Source organism: Carassius auratus, unplaced genomic scaffold, assembly GCF_003368295.1.
Source record: "Carassius auratus strain Wakin unplaced genomic scaffold, ASM336829v1 scaf_tig00216917, whole genome shotgun sequence".
Classification (NCBI taxonomy): Eukaryota; Metazoa; Chordata; class Actinopteri; order Cypriniformes; family Cyprinidae; genus Carassius; species Carassius auratus.
The window spans coordinates 94,888-113,054 of NW_020528798.1; the positions used below are offsets into that span (position 1 = coordinate 94,888).

Here is an 18,167-nt window from a genome sequence, read left to right on the forward strand (position 1 = left end):
AGTTTCCATGGATACCAAAAGCAAAACAGCCATTAATAAACAAACAAAAAGAGCCACAGTAAGAAGAAAGGCACTGGCTCTGGTTATAAATTAACCTTACAAAAGCTTCCAGTATGAGACGAGACACTGGTGAGTAGTATTTAAGATTCCCCACTGATGCATCCAACTCAGTTTTTATTTATTTTTTGGCAATGCACTTTGTTCTTTAAGCAGCCAATTTGCAGTCAATATGTGAATTCAAATAAAACAATGTGCCAAATTAAGTTTAAATCAAACAGAGTATCTGCCTGTCAGTGCTGCTTCAGCTGAAGAAATAATGTGTGAAAATGGGATTACGGAATTATAATAATGCTTTCTGCTGAACTCGCACTTGGTGTTGGTTTTGTCGGCTGGAGCTCACGGTCCCAGCACATGCATCTGCTGAAGGAGATAAACACAAATTGCATGAGAGCGTCCTGCAGCGGACTAATCTGTCCATGCAAATGATGTTATGCATTTTAAGACACTGATAAACAAGCTTATAGTGTAATGATTTGGCATAACATAGAGCAGTGAAACCAAAGGGCATATGACTACACAAGGACAACAATAAGTAGGCCAATAGATGTTTTGCCTCACTGCATCTTTTTGAATTTAGAGGAGACTGGGGCTAGTTGTCACTAGGGGAAGGTGCCTTTTTCTCAGTAATCTCCAGCATTTCTGAACGATCATGTTACTCTGAAGAATGGAGTTATGATTTGAGCTTTGCATTCAAAATCATTACACTTTGAACATATGAAACAAAAGAGTTATTTTAAAGGAACACTCCACCGTTTTTTGAAATAGGGCTTATTCACATTATTTCCTACATTTAGATAGGTGGGCAAATGCATTTTTGTGTCAGTGCATGCATTGTTTTAGTTTGACTGGGTCGGCGTTAGCTTAGCTTAGCACAATGAATGGAATCCTTTGTTGCCAGCTAGCATGGCCTGAGTAAAAGTGATCAAAAAATAAAAAAAACCCACCTAATTACTTCTTGTGGCCTGCGTATTCACAACGAGTACAAATAGCGATCCAGATTAACACTAGGCGATTTCCTAGGCAGATATTGACTTGGGACTATATTATGGGGAAGCACAGAAGAAAGCACTGCTACTTCGGCGCAGAGATATCACGCAACACATGAAAACATCAACTCTATGTGAATACAGGTATAATATGGGTCGATCTATACATGCGTCATGATTAAAATAATCACTTACTCTGTGGACAGCTGTCCATTTGGTCCATTCGGCGTGGGGCGTTTTTTCCAGTTCACTTTGTCACACCGGAAAAAAAAATTGAGTACTGCAGAATGGATTAGCGCCGTGAAATCCTCTGTAGATGTGACACAACTTCGGGCACGCTCATCTTGATCTGACGTGTTGAGCCTGGTCATCAATGGCAAAAACATGTCCCACTCTCTACAGCAAAGACACTCTATTTCCGTCGGCATAGATTGGCATATTCCCCCACATTCACACCACCAGTTCATGTTGGCTCTCATCCTCACGTCCTCAGGCTGTTGAGCGATCGCAACTAATACACGCGCATATAAATTTCACTCGCGGCTGGCTTGACGGTGTTTTTCTGAAGTGCGGCTGGCTTGACCGCAGTCTCCTACTGTCGTTCTATTTACAAAGCACGCAGCTCGTCTTCTGTAAACTCTGGTTCAAATAGGTATGGTTCTGGTTCTTGACTGTCTGAGAAGTCACCCTCTTCGTCTCTCTCAAAATCAGCCATGTTCATCGCCATTCGTGTACTGTAAGGAAAATAGCCAGGCAGCTACTATTCATGCCGGTATGTTGACGGAAGTCGTGGGATTTCATGTGTTGCGTGATATCTCTGCGCCGAAGTAGCAGTGCTTCGCCTAAGCAGCAGTGCTTCGCCTGTGCTTCCCCATAATATAGTCCCAAGCCAATATCTGCCTAGGAAATCGCCTAGTGTTAATCTGGATCGCTATTTGTACTCGTTGTGAATACGCAGTCCACAAGAAGTAATTAGGTGGGTTTTTTTATTTTTTTGATCACTTTTACTCAGGCCATGCTAGCTGGCAACAAAGGATTCCATTCATTGTGCTAAGCTAAGCTAACGCCGACCCAGTCAAACTAAAACAATGCATGCACTGACACAAAAATGCATTTGCCCACCTAGCTAAATGTAGGAAATAATGTGAATAAGCCCTATTTCAAAAAACGGTGGATTGTTCCTTTAAAATGCAACTATTTCACATTATTAATGCTTTGCTTTTTTTATCAAATAAATGCAAATGCAAATAAATTCTTTTAAAATCATTAAAAAACCTCAACAGTCCCGAAAGTTTTGAACAGTAGTGTGTAAGACGGGCCACATCTAGACGTTTTCTTTATCTATGGAACCAGAAAAGACCAAATCTATACTATTGATATACATTTATCTTGAATTTTCCTACATTTTAAGCGTTTCCTGTCATGATGAAGGTATGAGGTGTTAGCAGTGCATTATTACATCATTTCTTGTGCAACAAAACACATCTTAAGATAAAAGACTTTCATGAAATAATTAAATGCTTAAGTATTTATGACGGATCTTTGTCTGGCGCACTGATCTTTCCCTTCCTGTACAAGAACAATATAAAATAAATGATAAAAGACTCTTGGATTAAACAGTGGAGTCAGGTAACATAGGGCTATTTTCATCCGTTTATCCTTAAATGAACCAGAGGTACAGACTGCTGGTTTTTTTTGGCAGGGTGTTGAGTGAGAGAGTGAATGAGGTCTACAGTTATGGTCAGTACTTTTTGTTTTAGCAAACGTTTTGTACCGCTTTGCTTGTTTTTTTTTTTTTTTGTATATTATCTATAGCTAAATTATATAAATATGATAAAAATGTCCACTATGTAAGATCCTATAAGGAGTGAAATCCTAAATGAACAGGTGACTCTGGTTTCTTTCTGAGGATGACGTTGCCTCCATCTGCTGGTTACAGTGCGGTAGTGCAACTATTTTTTTTTCCCACACACACGATTATTTAAACTGATCAAAATTGACATGAAATACATTTATAATGTTACAAATGTATATTTTAACTTGAAAGAATCTACAAATTTAAGCAGCACAACTGTTTTCAAAATTGCTAAACACTGAAATGTTTCTTGAGCAGAAAATCAGCATTTTAGAATGATTTCACACTAAAAGACTGGTGTAATGAAGCTGAAAATTCAGCTTTGCATCACAGAAATAAAGACATTTTAAAATAAATTCAAATATTTAATTCAAGTATTTAATGAAAAATCTTAATAATTCCGATTTTTGGACTAGTAGTGAATGCTATACTGGCATTTTAGCAGCCCTGCTTTCTAGATACCAGTATCAGCAACTGAAAAGCGCATGTTGTTGATCACTAAAAGCACTGACAGAAGAGATTTGGGCCAGTTATCGGGTAATATCACCGCCCCAACAGTTACCTGACCCCATTAGCAGCCCTGTTTTACGGTGTGTGTGATTCTAAATGACACTCACACAAGTGCTGCCATTAACATCAGTAAACCTCTCAAGACAGTTTCCTGCCGACGTGATGAGGCAGGCTGTTTGCCAGACAGTAATGTTATAAATGGAGGAAATGGGAGTAGAACCTCCATGATTTAAATCAGATTTTGAGTCCTTTTCATCTATTTAAGGCCCTTGAGCAGGAAACCTAGACCTCTACCTCCAGATGACCCCGCGTTTGTTCACTTACAGAACTAGAACCCATTCTTTTCCATAGACGTCTGTAATCTCGTGAATCAAGAGGGCAGGCTGCTTTGAAATAACTTTAATGCTCTGATTAGAAGCCTGAAAAAACAGTACCGGCCAATCAAAACAAAGATTGCAGGATTGACAAATGCAGGTTCAGTTATATGCAATTAAAACCATTGCTTTGGTCAAATCCCTTCATAGAAGACTACAAAGTTCTATTCCAGATAAAAATACAAAGAGTAGAAGCAGAAGCATATATATATATATATATATATATATATATATATATATATATATATATATATATATATATATATATATATATAGGATATTTTCTGCATACTTTACTCAGAGAAGATATTTTGAAAAATATTGGTAGCCATTGACTTCCAGATTTTTATTTTTATGTGAATTATCCCTTTAAGAAATTCCACATGGATTCTCTTGAATCAAATATGAATAAAGTGCCTTGTACAAGCCATTTTCTAAGCGGTACACATGTTAGGAAACCAGAGAGTGATCCTGCTGTGATGGCTCAACATTCATCATCTGCATTGAGTTTAGCGGAAGCCTGTATTAAATGTCAGACACCCACACTGTGAAATCATCCCATTATATGCAAGACAGCGGTTGAGATCCATTAGGCACTGTTAATGCTGCAGAACAATTCCAATTTCATTATATATGTACAGTTTGCATCTTATGTATTAGATTATATGGCTCTCACCTAAAGAAAGTCGACCACAACAGGAAATATTAGATAAAGTGCAGTCATTGTTTCAGAAAAGAACAATGCTGAGAAAAAAAATACAATGCGATATGAACTGACAAGATAAACTGCATTGAACTGGACTGAACTGGAATGTTAATTCTAGGCTTAACTTGTCTACTTCTGATACTCTGTTCCTGGAATAAAATATAAAACTATACCAATATAGGTAAAGCTGCAAATATCAGAGAACCTATGTATCTCTAAGTGATAATGTACTGTGTATTAGATAGGTTAATATATTTACTGCTCTTGCTCTGTGTTTTTAGTCTGTTATGGAGGTTACATCTCATCTTTGGGACAGAAACATCATGTTTAATCAACAAATTATTTACAGAAATGCACTTTTAGAAGGCAATTAGTTTCAGTGCCAGCACAATAGCCAATAGCTAGAATCCATCAAAATCTATTCAAATATTATAATTAGTATTTTCTATTTTCCTCTATTTTTCTAATTTCTGTAGCAAATCTCAAAAAGAATAGAACATGTCTGGGTTGTTTATTCATCCCAAAGTCAAAATTTATATATATATATATATATATATATATATATATATATATATATATATATATATATATATATATATATATATATATATAACATTTTGTGCTGTCAAATTATTAATTGCAGTCCAAAATTAAAGTTTTTGTTTACATAGTATGTGTGGGTAATGTGTATATTATGTATATATAAATACACACCTATGCATGCATAGAATTAAGAAAAATATGTAACGTTTATATATTATATATTTGTATATAATATAAATTAGAAAAATATAAATATATACATGCATATGTAAATACACGTTAATATTTTCAAAATATTTCAAAGTATGTGTGTGTATTTATATATACATAATAAATATATGCAGTACACAGAGATATATTATGTAAATAAAAACTTTTCTTTTGGATGTGATTAATCACGGTTTGACAGCACTAATATATATATATATATATATATACACACACAAAAAAATATATTAATTACGCAACATATCATTTAACATTTTTCTCTTTTGATTTTGAGATGAAATATAACCCAGATATCATCACTCTCTAATGCTTTGAAAAGCCTGAGTGTTTGTCTGTGCAGCTGCAGTGTTTCTTCTTCCTCTCAGACCCGATTACACTGCCTAAGGATGAAACTGGCTACAACCAGCACCTAGCACTAAGATGTACTGGAGTGGCACTACAGAGGCACAGCAAGGTCACAGGGAATCCCTGCTGTCAGCGCAGCCATCACACACTCGCACAGGGTGGTCCCAGCCACGAGAGGGCACTGGCCTGGTCTTCATCGAGCAGTTCCCGCACACCCCCTGACCACATGCCCGGCAGTGGTGCTTGGACATGCTGGGGGTGAAGGGTTTAGTACAGCTGTGACACTGGGTGATCTCATGGTCTGGGATCCAATAGTCTGGTCTTGCAACTCCCTTCACGAAACCTGAAGAGAGGACATGATGTTATAAAAAAAAAAAAAAAAAACTCACTCGCTCTGCATAAACAATATAGTTCAGACAGTATGAGTGTATTGGTGACACTCACCCAGGGGGAAGTCCACTGCATTGGAGACCATATCCAGAGTGGACTGAGCTACTTCCGTCACTCTGCGGGCGACTAGTGTCCGGGGCTCTGTAACAGCCACTGCAGGGGAGAGAATGTAATGTCTCAGCTGAGCAAACCAGTCAGCATCCCACACTGAGACCATTAAAAACTGTTTTGGAAAACACAACTGAGCTCAAAAACCGAGGGGAATAATGCTAATGTTTTACAAGGCTAAATATTCTGCAAGATGCATTACATATACAAGCAAGCACATGCACAACTGATGAAAATATGCGGACAATAGCACAATTTGTACCGTAAAAGTTATAAAATCCCATAGAAACGAATTCAAGACTTACCTTCTAAATAATCCAACGAAAAGATAACTTTCATTGACTAGTTCTAACTAGTGGTATTAGATTTTCACAGTTCCAAAAATCTGCCCACAGTTATTTCTGGTTGTTAGTATTTTGGATCTAAATTACTTGACTGTTGCAGAACTAAAAAAGAAGTGTGAGAAACCCTTTTTACCCTTGCAAGGGCTTGGGACCAGGCATATGGTAACAAAAAGTCAAAGCACATAAAAAAGCAATTGTCATGACTATTATGTATACATATATATATATATATATATATATATATATATATATATATATATATATATATATATATATATATATATATATATATAAATGTGTGTGTGTGTGTGTGTGTGTGTGTGAGTGTGAGTGTGCGTGTGCGTGTATATACACTGAACAAAATTATAAATGCAACACTTTTGTTTTAGCCCTCATTTTTCATGAGTTGAACTCAAAGATCAAATACTTTTTCTATGTAAACAAAAGTCCTATTTCTCTCAAATATTGTTCACAAATGTGTCTAAATCTGTGTTAGTGAGCACTTCTGCTTTGCTGAGATAATCCATCCACCTCACAGGTGTGGCATATCAAGATGCTGATCAGACAGCAGGATTATTGCACAGGTGTGCCTTAGGCTTGCCACAATAAAAGTGCTAAAATGTGCAGTTTTATATCACAGTCCAATGCCACAGATGTTGCAATTTTTGAGGGAGCGTGCAATATATGAATTTCTAGCATTTTTGTAAAAGTGCAATTTTTTGCATGGATAATAATCAAAGCACCAAATCAGCATATTAGAATAATTTCTGAAGGATCACGTGACAGCTAAATACTGGAGTATTGATGCTGAAAATGTAGCTGTGCAAATTACATTTGAAAATATATTGAAATGGAAAAAACAAAATTGTAATCGTATTCCACAATATTACAGTTTTACTGTATTTGTGATATATATATTTTTTTTACATTAAGAAAATCTGACCAACCCCAAAAAACTTTAGCAAGTGTAAGAATTATTTGGTGCATCATTACAGTGTATTTAAAAAGAGAAGGACGTCCTCACCCTGTCCAGTTTGCTGGGGTCCTCCCTGCCGGTAACAGGCATCACACACCCGTACAGGGGTCCCGCCCCAGCCCCTCTCGGGCACTAGCATGCTGTGAGTGGAGCAGGCCTGACAGAAACCCTCCCCACATGCCCGACAGTGGTGTTTCCTCTCCGCCTCCTCAAACGCTCTTTTACAGCCAAGACATTCCTGAACAAACAAACATTATATGTTTTACATTATAACACAATAGACTTGTTCTCTTTCACCTATTCCTATGTGGCATATCAACTCACAATGATTTCAGAGTTGGGTTTCCAGTAGGGTGGAGCCACCCGGTCTGTGAGCCAGGCAGTGACGGCTTTAGTTGGGCCTGAGCTGTATTCTGTCACTGACTGGATTATGTAATTCATACCATCCAAAACCCGCTGAGCTGCATTCTGATGGTCTGTCTGGAAGGCATCGGTCTACACAAGTGTAAAAACAACATCAACCACTGTGAGCATCAATGGAGTCAGCACATGGATGGGAACACAGAAGAACAACTTACCCCCTGCCAGACATGCTTGACCTCTGGCCGCACCACACTGCTCTCTGGATCCTGGTTGCCCATCCAGTACTGTCTACTGCGGTAGATGATGCCACAGCTGGCACACTCTAAAACATAGCTGTAGAATAGGAGGGTAACAATCCATCGATTAAATGTCTAACGATACGATGCAATGATGCCACACGAAAAATATCGATATCTGTCCACATTTTCACCAATGTCTGTTTGCATTACCTTTAACACTTGCATTTTCGATCAAACTCATGTAAGGACGAAAAGACTGGCTGAAGGGTGAGCGTAAAAGATGCTCTGGATAGTTGACTGAATTGTAAAGTGCTTGTTAATGACAGCGCGCTAATACTTGAGCTCTCTTCCGTTTTTTTGTGCATTGATGAACAAATGCCGACCCAATTACATCAGTGTGCGCCTTGGTGAATATCCTAGTAAACACGGTCGGTTAGGCCTATGTCTTAACGTAAAGAGTTGAGAAAGAAAACGCATGTGTATTTTTAGTATACTGGATCCGTGCTTTCGCTCTTAAAGTGAAACCAGACTTCTGTCAAAGAAAGAGATCTCTCACTGATTTTGACTGAACAACTTTTATAAGGATTACTCAATATGTAATCTATACCGTGAAGACTATGCAGTGTTATTTTACATTAAATTTCTATACCTGAATATGTCTTTGATCTACTTGAAAAAACTGAAAAGTCTGTTACATTGTATTTATTTTCTGTTATTGCTTGTAATTTGGTTATCGTAGAAATTTTTTTTAGCACTGAACCCATAGTAGCAGCCAAAAAAAAGTCTCAAATTAAAGTTAAACTTACAGTATGGGATTTTTGGCCACCAGGGGTCACTCAATCAAAATAATAACATAAAACGTACTTTGATGACGTCGGGATAGAGCGTAGGCTCGTGGGAGTTGTTGTTCATTGGAACACGCACTCTGTTGCTCCCTCTCATTCCTCACTCATTCTAACTTAGTATTTTGACAATCACGTCTTTTCGAACGGAGAGATATAAGAATTATGAGACCCCTATCAAATCAATATTCCATCTAGCTAGTAGTAATATATGTTTAAAAAAATCGCCTTTCGTTAATAATTATAATTACGTTTATACTATGATATCGAACAAGATAGTGAACTGCATTTGAAGCTACTTTATCCAGCTAGGTAGATTTACATTACACTATACATGAGAGCTAGTCCATCTGTGTTTTACACAAGACATCATCGTTTCACAAAATATATACGGATAGATACAGTTAGCTGAATGGATGCATACCTGTTTATCAGAATGCAAGCAAGTTTGGCATCTCTCTGTAGTTTCAGCTTGTCACGAAACTCTATCTTGGAAATGCAACTCCAATATTTACCCGTGTCTTGTTTCTTATCTTGTCCCAAAACCTTCTCGGTCATTTATTTTACCCGTACGTTTGCGCTTCACAGAACGTGCAGGCAAAGCATAATCATGATCCATAACTAAGTTATTGATTGAGGTATAAAAACGAATATAAACAATATAAATATAAAATATAATAGTCTCGATCAAGGCTAGCTACTACTTTTTCTTCTTCGTCTCGTCTTTGCTTCTGTTCACCTTTGTATTTGGCGGTTCCGCAGGAAGTTAGATAAACTAGAGGGATCAAAGTTTATATAACGCCCAACGTGCTGTGTCTTCTAATTAAACTATAATTTTCTCCGGATTTGAAAGTTCGTGGAAACTGTAAGGATAATGTAAGTACACAACTAAAAAATATATATATAACATAGATATAGTGATTTCTGCTATTTTTAAAGCAGAAAAATTACATATTGCGCCTTTTACAGCTTAATTGGTGTACACACACACACACACACACATATATATATATTTTTTTATTTATTCCTACATTGATGCATTTTTTTCCTAAAAACTGAAGTACCTCATTTGTGTTGTTTCCTAATGAGGATTTACATTTATTTTAGCGCATTGCATATTTAAGCCTGAAAGACTTGACTATTGTCATATCTTAATATCATATTACTGATCTTGTGTGTGACTTAAATAAGGTTTAGGCCTATGTTTTTTGTTGTTGTGAATGTCCCAATTCCCAACGATGTGAAAATTTAGTGTAAATGTTCATGTTATATATTTTTGTTGCATTTGTGAGTTAATAAAAAATGTACCATATTTTTCGAACTATAAGTCGCACCTGAATATAAGTCGCGTCAGTCCAAAAATACGTCATGACGAGGAAGAAAAACATATATAAGTCGCACTGGACTATAAGAAGCAATTATTTAGAACCAAGAACCAAGAGAAAACATTACCCTCACATTACCCTACAGCCGCCACAGGGTGCTCTATGTCTTCAGTGTAGCGCCCTCTGGCGGCTGTAAATGTTTTCTATTGGTTCATTTGTCTTAGGTCATTTCTCTTTGTTCATGTCATATTAATTTTGATAAGTCGCACCTGAGTTTAAGTCGCAGGACCAGCCAAACTATGAAAAAAAGTGTGACTTATAGTCTGGAAAATACAGTAGATGGTTGTTTTAAAATAGGTATATAATATAATAACATCGATATATCAATATCCTGTATCGAAATCGTATCATATAATGTTTTGACGCATCAGCAAATATTGTATCCCTGGCTATGAGAATCGATATCGTATCATGGCAAAACATCTGATTTACACCTCTACTGTAGAACAAGACCAGGGTAGACGAGGACCAGCTTCAGAGGCTAAATTCAGTAAGAAAACCATCTTACTTACCCTGACCATGCATACTTGGCCAAACCCAGCCATTGGTTATCTGTGGAGGCAGATGTTTTCGGCATGACAATCACTTCTTTTCCACTCTCATAGCACCTCTGCATGGGTGAAAGAAATAGTTTATCATCCTTTGCTTCCATTCAATATCCTTTCATTTGAAATTGAGAAATGTAATACATACATGACAGTTTTTGCTGATTAATCTAAAACCTCAATTAACAGAAAAAATGTGGCAAATCTCATTAAATCTAAGCACTAAGTCTTAATCAATTTTAATTCAATTTAGTTTGATTTTTTTTTTTTTACATGGAAAAATGTAAATTGGCACTGCCAAAGTGAATATCAAAAAGTAAAAATAAATAAACAAACAAATAAAACAATTAAGTAAAACAAATACATATATTACAAAAAAAAAACACTTAAAAAACACTTAAAAAAAAAAAGAAAAAGGGGAACAAAAATTATAATTTAAACAAAACATCACTAAAGAAAAACAAAAATATAAATAAATATTACAAAAAAAAAAAAACATGTAAAGTAAATTTTTTTGTATAATAATAATAATAATAATAATAATAAAAAAAAATGTAAAAGTAAAAAACACAAAATAAAACACAACTACGGTAATCATAATAAAAATGCTAAATTAAACAAAACAAATAACTGAATAAAACACACATACACAACCGAAAACATTAATTCTGACCTTGAGAATTAGCCATGACAGTGAGATCTTACCTTACAAATGATAACTTTATTGTTGTATTGGTGGGCATACTGGCATAATCCATCGGCCATGTGTGAGACCCCGTCTTTCTGGTGGTTCATGCCATTCTTACACCGAACACTAAAGCCATGGGATTTTGGAGAGGTTAGTTATGATTCGCTAGTTCTTAAGTACTCTTGAAGAGTACTCCTCTATTAAGTCACGCACAAGCTAAAACAATAACAAACGACTCAACAAACAATCTAATTATATGCATGTTCAACTCATTTTCATATATTAGTTTTGCATGCTGAATAGAGATCCTAGCTCTTTAAAATGGCAAATCATCAAATTATGAAGTGGCTCAGTGTTGATGTGATGAAATTAGAGTCTGTGTAACAATGCAGCAATTTTCTTGATTTCTTTATGCATCATACACAATGCATCAGTACACTCAACACAAACTTTATGTAAAAAACAACAACAACAAAAACATCATTCATTCTACAGCTCGGAGCATGTGTGGACTGGACTTACTTGCAGCTGAGACAGACTGATGGACAAGTGAAATATTCATCAGGAAAGAAGGAGAATATGCTGATTTTGTCATCTGAGATCTCTCCACAGAACCTGTTGCTCAAAGCCTGAGAGAGTGAAGCGTGTTTTCAGAAACATGCTCAGTGGACACAGGTGAACACATGCATGCAGACACTGACCCCAAAAAGTAGTTAAGGACACTTGAGTCACTACCCTTCAAAAGATTGGTAAGATGTCTTTGAAAGAAGTCACCATGTTCACCAAGGATACATTTATTTGATTTAAAATATGGTAGAAACAGTAATATTGTAAAATATTATTACAATTTAAAATATATATATTTTCTATTTCAATAAATTTTAAAACATAATTTATTCCTGTGACAGAGAAGCAGAATTTTTAGCAACCATTACATTACAACCATTACACCAGGCTTTAATGTGACATGATCCTTCAAACATCATTTTAATATGCTGATTTGGTGATTTTTATTAATATTTTGAATTAGTTTTTATTAGTGCTGTCAAATGATTAATCATGATTAATCGCATCCAAAATAAAAGTTTTTGTTTACATAATATATGTGTGTGTGTGCATGTGTGTGTACTGTGTATTTTTATTATGTATATATAAACACACACACATACATGATGTATTTATAAAATATTTAAATGTATTATACATGTATATATTTATAATTATATAACTTATATCATGTAAAAAGAAATCTTAAATATATAAGTGTGTGTTTTTATATATACATAATAAATATAAACAGTACACACATATATGTTATGTAAAAAAAAAACTTAATTTGGATGCGATTAATCGCTATTAATCGTTTGAGAGCACTAGTTTTTATTTTTCTATTTTGTTTTCATTTTAAACTTAAAGTTTTACTTTTTTACTTTAGTATAGTTATTGTAGTTAAGTTTAATGGAAATAAAAATCATAGGCTTGGCAAAATGTTGAAATAAAAGAGGCTTACAATTGTTTATATTTTATTTCAGTTAAAATTAATTTAATTTCAAGTAACAATAATTATTTTATGGTTTTACTTTTAATTAACTATAAACCTGGTGCTCAAGAAACAGTTTTTGTTATTATGTTGAAAACAATCCTGCTGCTTAATATTATTATTGAAACTAACATATTTTTTCCTTTCAACAGAAAGCTAGAAAGAATAGCATTTATTTAAAACGGAAATGTTAAAAGCTACTATTTTGTTACTATTTTAAACTCGATCAATTTAATGCAATTTTAGAAGTGAATAAACGTAAAGTTTTTTTTTTTTTTTTTTTTATAATAATTTTAATCCCCAAAGTTTTGAACGGTTGTGTATGTAATGTATATTTAAAGGTACAGAGTCAAATTAACCACTTTTATGTAGCTTTTAGTCACTTCTGGAACTTGAAACTCTACTTTCAATGTATGGAAAAGAGCTTTGTGTACATTCTACTAAACTGTCTCTTTTGTGACTACATCATTTACATTTTTTGATTGAACTACTCCTTTAAATACATGAACTCACTGGAATTAAATTAGTAACAAAATATCAAAAAAAAAAAAAAAAAATCTTTTTAGAGTCGCTTTACACACACAAGCACAAAGAAACGTTTGAGGAGCTGCTGTACCTGCAATGCACTGAACACGATGGCCGGCTGGCGCGGGGCTCTCTGGGATGTGTTGTTCACCTGCTGATTGACTATCTGCAGTAACTGGGAGTAGTCTGTGGGGGGGGTGATGGTTTGGGTGCCCACGTACTGAACAGAGCTGAAGGCGTCTGTGCTCTGGCCCAAGTCATGGAAGCGCTTTTGCAGAAGTGTGTCTGCTTGTCCCAGGACAGAGGCATCTGGATAAAGAAAACCAAACCCTAATTTCTCTAGCCTGACACACTTCATTAAATGGCACATATTTAATCGTTTCAAAATAAATAAACAAAAACAAAGATGAAACATTTTTTTTTGCATCTTATACAGCACTTTTCATGTACTATGATTTACAGCATGCGGAAAACCTGGAGTTTACCCGAGGGCATAATTATAACTGAGCAGGATTGTGATCTTTGTAACACTCCACACCTGAGTCACCCTGTCATGGGAATTTCCTGCAATCTGCGTTAGATAAATAGTTGCTTAACCACAACAAGTTACCTCCAATGTTTCGAGTTGTCTTTTGTATATATTGTATATATATATATATATAAATTGAAAATGTGTCCTAATAAAATATGGAAACTATTTTTTTTATTATTGCTTCTACCTTTTACAGAAGCAATAATGCACCTGAAGATGCAATACTGTATTATATCTAATGTAATATCTTTATCTCTTTGTATTCATCTTGGTTTCATAAGATTTCGATTTTCAAGAAAACTAAACATTTAATTCCTCACACACTGAATACACGTGAGTGTACAAATTGTTTGTTAAAAGTTTTTAAATATTTAACAGTATATTTTAAATAAAATAAAATAAATTTAACATATTATTATTATTATTAGGGCTGTCAAACAATTAATCACATAAAAAGTTTTATATATCTGTGTGTACTGTATATATCTATTATGTATATATAAATACACATACAAACATATATATTTTGAAAAAAAAAATATATATATATAAACACAATATAGATATAGATATGTATAGATAGATAGATAGATAGAGACACATAGATAGATATAGATAGAACTAATATTAAATGATTATATCAAACTTGTTTTGTCAAAAAAAAACTTCATTATGACATCAGAACAGTTCAAAATGAATTTTAATTTAAAAAAAAAATTAATGCTCATTGTGCTTTTAATTTTTTGTTTGTATGCATTATATTATTATGTATTTTTAATTAAAATAACAAAAAACAAATGATAAAAATGAGCATTGCCCATGTATTACTGACCCAAATGAAATGTCTCAAAAGACTTGTCATTTGACAACAGATAAACAACGAAACAAATTGAAATTCTCATCACTAAGCAGACAGACACAAAAGCAGTTTGAAATAAAGCCTTTGGTTTGACTGACAGCTTAGGTTTTACCTGTGGGATTCTCCACCAGTCTGAAATTCAGAACTTTTTCAGAGACCCCCCTGGCTATGTGTTTAGACCCCATGAGGGTGTGCAGACCCAAGTTTAAACAGCAATCCCTTTGCCCCCAGGCTAGTCGTACAACAGCCTTTGGCAACAACATGTATCAGAAAAATGCTGTATTCATATTGATAAACACTGCAGGCCTTGTAAACAGTGAAAGTCTGCTTGCTCTGACTTACCCTGGCCTAGCAGAAGCGTGCGAACAGTCTCCTGGAAAACTATAACAGCAGGTCCCAGGCTAGAGAGAGGCACGTCCAGCCCGCAGCGGTTAGACAGAGCGCGGAGCTCAGGTGTGAAGTGCTTCAGGTAAGCAGCCGACGCGCTGCCGAGGAACTGGAACATGTCGTTGTGCAGCCTCTCGGCCCGCGTGCGGTAGATGGCCACGTCTGACACGGCCAGGACCTTCAGCAGCAGACGCATCCGCCGGTTCTGCTGACTGGCGGCACCGAGCAGGCCCTCCGTGTCCAGCACGATCAGGTTCAGACGCGGCTCGTAAGCGGCCCACACGCCCACCGTGCATGAGGACGGAGAAGGGGACGTGAGGAACACCTCCTCACCACTGAAAAGCACGTGATTGAGAGTGTGGGACTTGCCGTCGCCCGTGTTACCGAAGATAGAGAGCACTTTGACTCCTTGAGCAGCACTGCAGCCCAACTTCTGCAAAAACTCTGCTTCGTTCTTCACCTGAAGAGAGAAAGAGTACAAGAGAGACCAGGTTTACAGCCATTGTCACATTATCTATCAGTGTATCTATCTATCTATCTAGCTATCCTGTTTACCAATTCAGTTCATTTCAGTTTCAATTCCATACTACCAAAGCAATTATGCAAATAGAACAATATAATATAACCAATATAAATACCACAAATTAAACCATTTGCAGTTTGGAGATCACAATGTTTAACAGAAGACCTCTAACATATACAGGCCCTACCTGCACATCCTGTTCTTAATGCTTTCAAACGCAGCCATTCTGGGTGATTCTGTTTTAGATGCATGCAGAACTTTAATTCTAATTCAGCCCTGTGTGGACTATTGGACGTTTTCTCCTGTAATTTCACAATGAGTTTCCAGAATTCTGTGTGAATGGTCTCTCTTGGATGCTTGCCAGACCTGTCTGTCCGTCTATCACCATTTGTAAGAATCTTAAAGAGACAGTTCACCTAAAATGACAATTATGTCATCATGAATTTTGAATGAGTCATCCTGCTGTTTGTGTTGCGCCAAAGAAAGTCATAAGGGCTTGAAACCCCAAAAGTGAAAGTACACAATGAAGTTTCATTTTGGGGTCTCTATATAGTAACAATAAGCAATCGATCACTTTTAGGCTGGTTCCTGAAAACACTTTAAACTAGCCTATGAAAGACACTGTCATTGTAAGATGTCTAGTTCATAGATCACAGCGAATAGCTGCTACATTTGTAGACCATGGTATTACCAAAGTACATCAGATCTGAATATCATGTTAAAGGCATGACATAACAGCAGTAACTTATACAGCACTGAGATCATTCAATGTGATTGATTCACTGTGTTGACAGATGTATCATCTGCTGAAGCAGCCCTGAGATCATGAATGTACGTGACAAAAACGAAACAAACCCTTGATATAATCAACACTGATCAAAGTCTATTGATCCCTAAATATTATCAAAAGATAGTCTTTCCTTATGATGCAATCACATTGACAGTTTAGAGTAAGTTAATCTGTTTATTATATAAATTACACAGACCATAGTTATTAGTGTGCTCGTGAACTGACCTATCAAAGTGTATAAAAACAACTAAGAGCCTACATGTGCTGTCCACCTGATAGCTTGATGGCTAACACAGAAGCTAACAAAAACAAACCTGCAAGCTTTCGTTTTCGTCCACCAGGAGAAAACTCCGTCCATCTTCCTTCTGCTCGTCCATCTTAACAGGCCCGAGAGAAATCTCTTCTAGATCTTTCATCAGCATTTCAGACATGGCAAAAGATTATAAACCATTGCAATTCTCTGGAAGGCTAGTTTAGACTACAACTGTCCCAGGACTTCTAGCTGCTACTACTGTGCTGCTGGCGCTGCTCGGTTTTCCAACTGGACGCAAGGGGGCGCTGTTGCTACTCTTTCAGCCGCCTTCATTGTGTGTTATTAAGGAGTTTGACGCCCTCTAGTGGCTGTTAAGATCAACTGTCTCATAGCGGTCTTTGTGTGCAGGATACAGAAGTTTACACTTTAGTTTCCAGGTCAATAAAAACAAGTCTCCATGGTAAAAAAAAAAAAAAAAAAAAAAGTTCTCACATGAGCTCATTATTGTATGGTTAGAAAATCTAAGTTTTGTCAATTTAGTAAAAAAAAAAAAAAAAAAAAAAAAAAAATAGAATAGCACTGATATTTAAATTTAGTTTTAGTATATATTGCAATGCAATATCTTAAATTAAAGATTAGCTCAACTCTAAAATCCCCCCAAAAATGCACCAATTCTGCAGTAATCCCTTATGATTCAACAGGACATTTGTGTTCAGTCATTCCACAGAGCTTGCTAAGGTTCATTAAATATTTGTTAGCAGGGATCTATAAATATCACATGTCACATAATGCCTTCAAAGTGGCGCCATTGCATTTAACTGGACTGAAGAGCCCTTTACAGTCATTCCGTTTCTATCAGAGGTCAGTCTGGATGATGATATTCACAACATTAAGATGTAGGCCTAAATGTTTCTCATTGCATAAGCAGAATAAAAACACATAAAAGAATAGTTTTACTGTTATTTTGTCCATTAGTATTACTCGGGTTTAGCATGTTTTAAGGCCAGACTGTAAGAAACTTTTCTGAATAAGAAATTAACGAAAATGTAAAAATGCAGAAAAGTTTGTTTGTGGTTTATATCTAGAAGATGAAAACTATTATAAGCTCACAACAGAAGTAAAAGGAAGTGTGTTAGTGATATATACACATATAGCAGGATAAAGCTGCTATGTAATAATGATATTGATCAGTGCCTACTAATAGATTATCTCTAAAATATATAATATACGTGCATACTGAGAAAAGAAATATTGACATCATCGCTCTTCAT

At 35.7% G+C, this 18,167-nt stretch overlaps 1 protein-coding gene across 1 annotated transcript; it reads right to left on the minus strand.

Moving 5' to 3' along the window:
- Positions 1-5,417: 5,417 nt before the first annotated feature.
- Positions 5,418-17,201, minus strand: LOC113099340 (zinc finger FYVE domain-containing protein 1). Its single transcript, XM_026264358.1, has 11 exons — positions 16,958-17,201; positions 15,286-15,790; positions 13,644-13,861; positions 12,010-12,116; positions 11,505-11,613; positions 10,767-10,864; positions 8,004-8,121; positions 7,750-7,920; positions 7,474-7,663; positions 6,052-6,150; positions 5,418-5,950 (listed from the first exon to the last, which is right to left on the minus strand). The coding sequence occupies exons 1-11, from the start codon at positions 17,072-17,074 to the stop codon at positions 5,718-5,720; spliced, it is 1,965 nt and encodes a 654-aa protein (XP_026120143.1). The 5' UTR covers positions 17,075-17,201; the 3' UTR covers positions 5,418-5,717.
- Positions 17,202-18,167: the final 966 nt, after the last annotated feature.

Bases quoted from the DNA above. Each gene is read 5' to 3' on its own strand.
- LOC113099340 (XM_026264358.1), bottom strand. From the start codon at position 17,074: ATGTCTGAAATGCTGATGAAAGATCTAGAAGAGATTTCTCTCGGGCCT. The intron at 15,791-16,957 runs GTTTGTTTTTGT...TTCTCTCTTCAG, and splicing joins ACGAAAACGAAAGCTTGCAG to GTGAAGAACGAAGCAGAGTT. The intron at 5,951-6,051 runs GTGAGTGTCACC...TCCTCTCTTCAG, and splicing joins TGCAGTGGACTTCCCCCTGG to GTTTCGTGAAGGGAGTTGCA.